The sequence below is a fragment of the Monopterus albus genome, unplaced genomic scaffold (genome assembly GCF_001952655.1).
Source record: "Monopterus albus unplaced genomic scaffold, M_albus_1.0 scaffold98.1, whole genome shotgun sequence".
NCBI lineage: Eukaryota > Metazoa > Chordata > Actinopteri > Synbranchiformes > Synbranchidae > Monopterus > Monopterus albus.
Window position 1 is genome coordinate 2,078,341 of NW_018127978.1, and position 10,048 is coordinate 2,088,388.

General features: G+C 43.7%; 1 protein-coding gene across 3 annotated transcripts in view; it reads right to left on the reverse strand.

Annotated features, from left to right (window-relative positions):
* Positions 1-10,048, reverse strand: part of LOC109965296 (histone-lysine N-methyltransferase SUV39H1) — a 75,579-nt gene that overhangs the window by 11,592 nt on the left and 53,939 nt on the right. Inside the window, exon 6 of one of the 3 annotated variants that reach the window (XM_020609197.1) lies at positions 9,245-9,323. The exons of 1 other annotated variant lie outside the window; for it this stretch is intronic. In XM_020609197.1, coding sequence (XP_020464853.1) covers positions 9,245-9,323 — 79 coding nt within the window. Of the gene's footprint in view, positions 1-8,734; positions 9,324-10,048 lie in introns of those variants that run through there. One more of the 3 variants, XM_020609195.1, reaches the window with a different exon arrangement.

The following is a 10,048-nucleotide window of genomic DNA, read 5'->3' on the forward strand; positions in this document are numbered from 1 at the left end:
AGAAAAACACAGAATAAAAAAAAATTAACATGAATAAATATTAATATTTAAGAAAATCAAATAATTTAGAAACTCCCTTTTAATTAAAAAAACACAGCATGCGTAGTTTAAAAATAAAACTCCCACAAGTCCCACAAGCAGTAAAATCAAATTAAATCATTCTGGTAGTGAAGAATAAGTCTTAAAATAAAATACTCCACAGAAACCACCAATGATCACAGGGTCCTTTTCCACATGCCAGGGTGAGTTACACACGGCTTGGTTACAGGTCTTCACTTGGCCCTTCAGGCTGTGGTAGTCCCAGTGCTCGTGTGGTGAAATAGCGGCTTCCAGAGCCAGAGCACCCTAGGTAGCATCATCCATCAGTGGTGTAATTTCACCCCAACAATGAACTCTCTCAAGAGACCCGCCTTGCTGAAACCAGCTCTCTCTGTGAAAAGGACTTCACTTGCTTCTGGCAAGGAAAGGCTGCAGATGAGATCAGAGACCATGGTGTTGGTTTCGCGGTGAAGAACTCGCTCCTAAACAAAATGCAGCCTGGTGAGCAAGGGACAGAGTGAATCCTCACCCTTCGCTTCAACACAACACAGGGGCCCATTAACCTGATCAGCATCTATGCCCCCATCCTCCACTCAGCCCAGGAAGAAAAATACATGTTTTATGACCAATTTCAGTCAAGCATCCAAAAACTACCAGCCACTAAAAGCTTGATCTTGCTCGGCGACTTCAACGCAAGATTTGGCACAGGGTCCTCTTCAGAGGGCCATCAAGTCACTCCTGGCCCCGCTGCCTTAGGCAGGCAGCATGAATGAAAATGGCCAGCATCTGCTTGAGTTATGCTCACTGCATGCTCTTTGCATAACCAACACCTTCTTCCAGACAAAACCCTAGCATAAAGTTTCATGGCAGCACCCCCGCTCAAAACAGTGGCACCAGCCGGATCTGATTCAGCTCAGAAGCATTCTCACCACACACTCCTACCACAGTGCTGACTGCGACACAGACCATTCGCTGGTCTGCTGCAAGATCAGGATCCATCCCAAAAAGTTCCATCATGCCGAACCGCCAGGAAAACCAGGCATTGACACCAGCAAGGCAGGAGACACAGCAAACGTGGAGATGCTGGCCAAGAGCCTAGATGATGCCCTGCAAGCAAGACTCCCAGAGGGAGACGCAGCACAGAGGTGGGATCATCTCAGGGCCACAATCCATGGCACAGCATTCTCTGTCTTTCGCAGGAAACAAGGAAAGGTGGAAGACTGGTTTAAGGCAAATGCCACAGAACTCAACAACACAACACAAGCAGCGGCCAACACAATCAACACTACAGGCTCTTAGAACACCCAGGAGCAAAGTGCAGCAAACAGCTAGAAGGTATGCCAATGATTACTGGAGGGTGGAAGACTTTTCTGACATGTACAGCAGGGAGAATACAACCGTAGATTCAACTCTGGAAGCTATGGAGCACTTGCCTGTCATGGAAGAGCTGAACAAAATGCCATGTCTGGAGGAGCTCAGGAAAGCCATCGACAACCTACCCACAGGCGAAGCCCCAGGGATGTTATCCCAGCAGAAGTCATCAAAAGTGCAAAGGGCTTACTCCTTGAACACCTGAATGCACTGCTCTGCCAATGTTGGAAAAAGGGAGCAGTCCCCAAGGACATGAATGACCGTAACATCATTACCCTATACAAGAACACAGGAGGTTACAGCAATTGCAACAACTACAGTGGAATCATCTTGCTCAGCATCGTTGGGAAAATATTTACCCAGGTGGTTCTGAACAGACTACAGAAGTTGGCTGACAGGGTTTACCCAGAGTCGCAGTGTGGCTTCAGGTCTGAACGCTCCACAGTCAACATTATATTTTCCCTACGACATCTCCAGGAGAAGTGCAGAGAACAGAAGCATTCACTGTACATCGCCTTCATAGACCTGACCAAGGCTTTCGACTTGGTCAGACGTGATGGCCCCTTCAAAGTCCTTGCAAGAATTGGCTGCCCCCAGAAGCTCCTGGATATGGTTAAGTCCTTCCACACAGGTATGAAGAGGGTTGTCCAATTTGACGGGTCCTCATTTGCTCCATTCAAGGTAAAGAGCGGAATTAAGCAGAGGTGTGTGCGTGCCCCCACCCTCTTTGGCATCTACTTTGCAGTCATGCTTGAAGCACACCTTCAGAGCATCAACTTATGGGATCTACTTTCACACCTGGTTGGACGAAAAACTCTACAGTCTGTTAAGGCTGAAAGCAAAAACCAAGATCCATGAGGTCCTCATCTCAACTCAACTCAACTCAACTCAACTTTATTTATATAGCGCTTTACCACAGCACAGCTGACCAAAGCACTTAACATATCAAACAAATATAAAAACAACACATAAAAAACTATAAACAATAATATAAACACTAACACCACGGACAGAGTGTCATTCCTGATCAAACGCCAGTGAATAAAAATAGGTCTTCAAATAAGACTTAAAAGTGGGCAGTGAGGGGCCCTGCCTAATATAAAGTGGCAAGGCATTCCATAGGTTTGGACCTATCACAGCAAAGGCTCTGTCCCCCCTAGTTTTCCGCCTGGCCCTTGGTGCCTCCAGAAGAAGCTGATCTGCTGATCTGAGGCACCGCGATGGATTATACGGATGCAAAAGTTCCACCAGATAAGAAGGTGCCAGCCCATTTAAAGATTTATAAACAAATAAAAGAATCTTAAAACGAACCCTAAAACGCACCGGAAGCCAGTGGAGAGATGCCAGTACGGGCGTTATGTGGTCCTTCTTACGCCCCCCAACCAATAGCCGAGCGAGATAACAGCATCCTCTACTCCAATGCCAGACCGATAGGCAAACTGTAGTGGATCCATCGCAAAGCTCACCAAGGAGCGAAGGTGATCCAGTACCAGTCTCTCCAGTGTCTTCATCAGGTGGGATGTAAGAGCCACCGGCCTGAAGCTGTTAAGGTCTTTAGCATGCGATGTCTTCATCAGAGACATAATGTTTGCAGATGATGCCGCCTTGACCGCCCACAAGGAGGAACACCTGCAGAATTTTGTGGACTGCTTCTCAAGCTTGTGAGGACATCAGACTTACAATCAGTCTGAAGAAGACAAAATCATGGGCCAAGATACCGCAAACCCACCATCTATCACTATCAATAACTATCATCTGGAAGTGGTCAAGGAGTTCACATATCTCAGCTCAACAGTGTGTGACAACCTCTCCATGGACTCTGAAATCAGCAGACGAATCGGCCGGGCTACATCAATACTTGCCAGGCTGTAAAAGCAGGTAAGGGATAACACCAAGATGACATCTACAGAGCCTGTGTCTGCAGTGCCCTCTTATACAGCAGTGAATCATGGATCCTGTACTCAAGGCAGGAAAGAAGGCTAAACACTTTCCACATGCGCAGCCCAAGGCGGATTCTGGGGATCAAATAGTCAGACCACATCACAAAAAACGAGGTCCTCAGATGTGCTGCCACACCCAGCATCTACAATCTGCTTCATCAGCGCTGCTTACGCTGGCTTGGCCATGTCCACAGGATGCAGGATGGTAAGATTCCTAAGGACCTGCTCTACAGCAAACTGGCATCAGGCAAGAGCTCTGGGCCATCCTCAACTCTGATTCAGAGATATCTGCAAAAGAGATATGAAAGCCCTTGACATGGACATTGACAGATGGGAAGAACTGGCCCAGGATTGCTTCCATTGGAGACAAGTGTTAAACCGCAACCTGTGCAAAGGAGAGAAGTTGCAGCTTGCGTTAGATGAAATGAGAGCCAGGCGCAAGAACAGCCAGAGACCTCCACCTGGGAACATTATTTTCAGGTGCTGCTGGTGTGGCAGGGACTGCCATTCCCGCATCAGCTTGCATAGTCACAGCAGGCACTGCTCCACAACCAAACTGTGACTCTACAAGGCACAAATCCATGGCCACTTGTGACCAACGGATGCCAGAAGAAGATCTGGACTTGCTTCCTGTTTTTGTGCTTTTATTTTTGTTTTTCTTCCCATGCCACTTCATCTCTCCTGCCCCAGCTTTACCACAGTCCCCAGTCAGTGTTCATTGTGTTCACCCATTGCCTATGATGCCCCAGTTTTCAGCTACAGTACTACCTCTTTTCCCTCAGTCACTCACTGTTCCATTACTCAATTCACGATACCCTACTAGTGTTCGTAGTTGCTCTTGCCATGTCAAGATGGCCCCAAGTAACATTTTTTGCACCTGACGTTGCTTCTCAACATTCTCTTGTTCCAACAGCAGCCAGCACCTTGCCTGAAACCTTGGCATTCAGCTTACCTGCTCCTCAATGCCAAATAAGTCCACTCTGTTGTGGAAAAATTATCTTTTAAAGCTCAATGAGTGTAAAATAAATACTTAACATCAACTCTGAAAGTTATTACATATTTATTCCTGCAGGAAGAGTGTTCTCTGAACAGAGTGACTAAACCAGTCTGTTACAGGGAAGTTCAATGAACAGAATGTGACTGCCCTTCTTATACTCAGCATACATATCTGCAAAAGAGATATGAAAGCCCTTGACATGGACATTGACAGATGGGAAGAACTGGCCCAGGATTGCTTCCATTGGAGACAAGTGTTAAACCGCAACCTGTGCAAAGGAGAGAAGTTGCAGCTTGCGTTAGATGAAATGAGAGCCAGGCGCAAGAACAGCCAGAGACCTCCACCTGGGAACATTATTTTCAGGTGCTGCTGGTGTGGCAGGGACTGCCATTCCCGCATCAGCTTGCATAGTCACAGCAGGCACTGCTCCACAACCAAACTGTGACTCTACAAGGCACAAATCCATGGCCACTTGTGACCAACGGATGCCAGAAGAAGATCTGGACTTGCTTCCTGTTTTTGTGCTTTTATTTTTGTTTTTCTTCCCATGCCACTTCATCTCTCCTGCCCCAGCTTTACCACAGTCCCCAGTCAGTGTTCATTGTGTTCACCCATTGCCTATGATGCCCCAGTTTTCAGCTACAGTACTACCTCTTTTCCCTCAGTCACTCACTGTTCCATTACTCAATTCACGATACCCTACTAGTGTTCGTAGTTGCTCTTGCCATGTCAAGATGGCCCCAAGTAACATTTTTTGCACCTGACGTTGCTTCTCAACATTCTCTTGTTCCAACAGCAGCCAGCACCTTGCCTGAAACCTTGGCATTCAGCTTACCTGCTCCTCAATGCCAAATAAGTCCACTCTGTTGTGGAAAAATTATCTTTTAAAGCTCAATGAGTGTAAAATAAATACTTAACATCAACTCTGAAAGTTATTACATATTTATTCCTGCAGGAAGAGTGTTCTCTGAACAGAGTGACTAAACCAGTCTGTTACAGGGAAGTTCAATGAACAGAATGTGACTGCCCTTCTTATACTCAGCATACTATAACAGAAAACAGATGCTCAAACAGATAAAGGAAACAGGATACAATTTACAACAAGATACCAGCCCTTTGGTCCCAGGTCACATCTGGTTTGGTAACCACAAGGGCATACAAAGGTTTACGACCATGGAATAAACGGTCTGGGGTCAGAACCACACAAATGACTGCATACAATGACATGACAGCATCAGCTAAAGAACTTAAAAGGTGCTATTATAAAAATTGCCACTACAACTCCTGATCTGTGGAGGAGATCCTTCAGCAACTTTTCATACGCTACGTCTGGGACTAGTAAGATGCATCGTTACCCGTTTCATGCTCAGCTCCTCGTATTCGACTCTGTGGACCACTTGGCGTGGAATCCCAGCAAAGCACCGAAGCCTCCGATCGCCGGCAGAAACCACCACCCTCCTGCGCCCTGGTCTCCAGCACTAGAGCCAGTGATCCACGTCTCCCAGTCTGCTACAGACTCTGCTCTTTTTCTCTTCCCAGGTCCTGTGCTCTTCCTCCTGCCTTCGCTGCCAGTCAGCCCTCCGAGCCTGGTGACGAACAGTTCCCCTAAGTCTAATCAGGGTCGGAGCCGTTCCCCGCTGATCCGCCTCGGCCTCTCAGTTTTTTATATACCTTTAGTTTCTGTGCCTTTCCGGGGTAATAAATATTTGTTCTAAATCGCACTCTGCCAACCTGAATCCACTTATTCCTCACTCGGTTCGCTCTCTCTCCCATGGTGTCGGGGGAGCGAACCTAACAGAAGTTCATGCATAATTAGAAGTCAGAAGCTCATTCAGTTATAAGGTTTGGAGAAGCTAATGTGAAATCATACAGGAGAGAAGCCAGGTAGGTTTGTGGCAAAACCTTTTACAGTGCTTGCATATTGCCATTTTTTACTGCAGATTGTCCAGGGAAAACTGAGAGTTGGACAGCAGTGATAGCTGGAGATAGCACTATAAGCCTACAGAAAGAAACAAAGGTGATCATAAATTTTAAATGGTAATATACTTGTATAGCGCTTTTCTATGCATTGCAGCACACTCAAGCAACTGGGGGTTCAGTGTCTTGCTCAAGGACAATTTGACACATTGACTGGACAAGTTGAGAATCAAACCGCTAAACCTCCAGTTAGGAGAAAGCCCGCTCTACCTCCTGAGCTACAGCTGCCCCCATGAAGAAATTATACCAAGAAGAAAACCCAAGCAGGCCCATGAGCCAGACTTCAGCACAACAGCAGCAATACTGCAGTTAGGAAAAGGGGGAACTTTTCTGTGAATAAGGGAAGTTAGCAGACACATCTCTCCAAAAGAGGAACTGTAGGCATGTCTGAGTGTAAGGAAGAAAAGAGGAAAAGCAAGAACTGTTGAGTTTATTGAAAAGGAGATGCTTCATGCATAAAGTAAAGATTTGATTAATCAGCCTGTTTAATCGGGTATTAAGGTTCATCAATAATCAATGTTTGATCAAGAGTTAAAGTTTTGTATTCAAAATAATAATGATTCTTGTTGTAAATCCAATGTATTGACAGTTTTTGTCTAACAGTGTGTAATTCTTGTGTTTTAGTTAGATGTTGTGATGGGATTTGTGTATTTTGATCAGATGTGAGATTTTTGCATTTTTTTTAAATCAGAGAACTGTTTGAACTGTTTAGCAAAATTCCAAAATTCAGCAAGGAAAATTCTGAGTCCCTGCTGAGAAGGAATCAACAGGGGACAAATGATTGCTCAAAATTCAACAACCACCAACTTAAACCAACCAGTGACTAGTGATCACTGAGAGATTCTTTGACTTTTATTCAGTAGTGTGAGAGCTCAACTATAATAATTTTAATCAGAGTAATATCTTAAATTCAATTATCCAATTATTCCAACTTACATATTATAAATCAAATGTCCATTCCTAGGAAGTTAACTAAAGTCAGCTAAAGAATGTGCACTAAAATCATTGCCATACGTGGCCAATGTCAAGGCTTGTATAGGTTATTTCAGACCAAACTTAAAACTTCCTCAAAGAGCCAAATTATACTGGTTTCTAAAACTTTCTCAGTAGAATAACATCTGAAGATAGAAGGAGGTAGCTGCCCGTAACTGCGGTCAAGTTTGTTGGCATAATATACTGTCAAATTTGAGGTAATTCACAACACTGCTTGGTAACATCAACATTTTTATGAACAGTTTGTTCTGTGCCTTACGTTCATTATATCTTTGTGCTATTTGTATCTCAGAGTGTGCATCAAGCTAGTTGTGCTACAATAGGGTTTCCTTTATGTAACCGGCGGGTTGGCCACGCCTACACCGCCTGGTTAATAATTTGTCGGAATGATCATGGATATAAATAATACCTGGGGAAATGCTGTTGCGATAAGCAATTTCTGTGCTGGTCGCTGCCGTAACTGGTTTGAAGTGAATCTCCCTCCATCGATCTCTGTCCTGCTTTTCCTTTAAGGTATGTTCAACGGACTGGTCGTAGATCGGATCTGTTGCAGTGTACAGTGCTTAATCAGGTTGGTTTGGTTGTAGACTGTTTTTAGGGGATTACTGCATGATCTTCGGGAGTGATAATCGATGCAAGCGTAATCCAGCAGAAGTTGGTGTCCATCGCACATGCTGTGCCAGGGTGACGTGCAGCCAAGGTAACCCGTAGCGCTGTTGGTTTTAATTGTTTTGATGGTTTTATGCTATTTATTAACAGTGGCTTTACTTGTTGCAGGGGTGGTAGCCACTGCTGTTTTGCTTATGTAATGTTTTGCTTTGTTTGCTTTTATGTTAAGAGGTTTACCTAGCATTATGTTCCCTATTTATTGTATTGTTTCCAAATACTGACCATTTTATTCCTGTTCTGCACTGTATTTATTGAGTGGGGGGGGGGAACTCCTTCTTATAGGTAGCATTTTAGCTTCCGGGGCTAGGCTTCTTAAAATATTTTCACTGTTAAATTATACATTGACTCAAATAAAGTTTTATTTGTGTGAGTAACTCCAACGTCTCCGTGTCTGCAGATTTATCTGGGGGGTAGCAGCTCAGTATTGGTGAAGTTTGCATGAATTTGACCTCTGAAAACAGGAGGGGTGTTAATCTTGGGGAACTACTAAAAGTTACTACGGTCTGAGTTGCCTAGGCCTGTATATTGGCCCGGTCACATTTAGTTTTAATGGGTAAGCAGATTGAAGGATGTAATATTTGGCTCTGTCTAGAAGCTGTAAGAAAACTCAGCATGTAAAACATCACATGTAGTGGTGACATGTACAGTTTTCTCTGCTATTTGAAATACTGCATATGCTAAATAAGCATTAATATTGCCAATATGAAAACCAAGTGAAAATCTTAATAGGAAGCCATTATGAATTTATTTTTAGTTTTAACAGTGCTAGAAGTGATGCTGGTCATTCTGTCATTATGATACCAGAAGAAAATAATTACTGCACCAGTTAGAGTAATTAAGAGAAATAAGACGTCCTTTCCTGTGTTTTCTCCTTAATACATCCCATGATCTTAGGAAACATCCGCAGAGAGCAACAAGAGCACACAACACCATTTACTATCCAAATTATAATATGGGTGCACAGTTACTATCTCTGCATATTTCCAGTTAAGCACTATACAAGCATCTGCACTTTAATTTAAACATAATATGCATGTTGTGAGCACCGATTCTACCACCAGTGTGTCGCACTGATAGATTAAAAAAACACCACCCAGTACTAACAAAAATGCATGGTGTGTCGTTATGATGTGTCAACTGTGGCCCAAACTGGAGTGACTAGCAGTGAATGCTAATGTTAGCAAGGTAACAAAAGTGTCTTCTCCCATGGGTGTCCATGTCCTGATCGTCCCCTGTACATGACTGGTCAATGCAGCACCTTTGCCAGATGATGTCATAGAAGTATAGAAGGTCACACACAACTTCACTCATGCATAGTTCTTCCTCAGTTATAAGGTCTGAAGAGAAATCATACCAGAGAGAAGTCAGTTGAGTTTGTTGCAAATCCTTTTACAGTGTTTGCATATTGTTGTTTTTTTTTAATACATACAATAATTCATACTCAGAAAGTAAAACTTAAGTGACAGTCATTTCAAAATGCACCTGCACTGTTTTGTATTTGGCGACTTTCAGTCAAATAAGACTATTCCGCCTTTCAGGCTCCAAATTTATTTTATATGAAGGGCTAGTTTAATCCTTTAAGGAAAATACGTAAGCTTCAGCTAATTTCTTGGTTTATAATTACCTCTAGTGGGTCAGCGTCTCCAACGGGAACTGAGTTTATATTCAGTTTTAGCCCGGACCTTTTAGGGATACACTCAAGATGTAAGACACAACAGTTCACGGCTTTCTTGCAAGCTTCGGTGCTCCTTGGGTTAGCATACTCAGTAAGTTTCCGGTGCTGTGTTTTACTCCATGTATCATTATCTTGTGTCGTTTTAATACAGTGTGCAGTTTGAGTGTTTCTCTACATTGACGTTAACTCATCCCGTTCTTCTCCGTGTGTATTGACGACACTACGTTAGCTTTGGTAGCCATCTTGTTTGGCCGTTTGTCCTCTGTTACGACAATGTTAACTTAGTGTGTCGTGACTTGTAACGTCAATTTATGTGTAATGTGTTCGGATCACATGTTAAAACGAACATGTACTTTATTTCTGTTTCAGTTTTACAGCAAAGAGAAA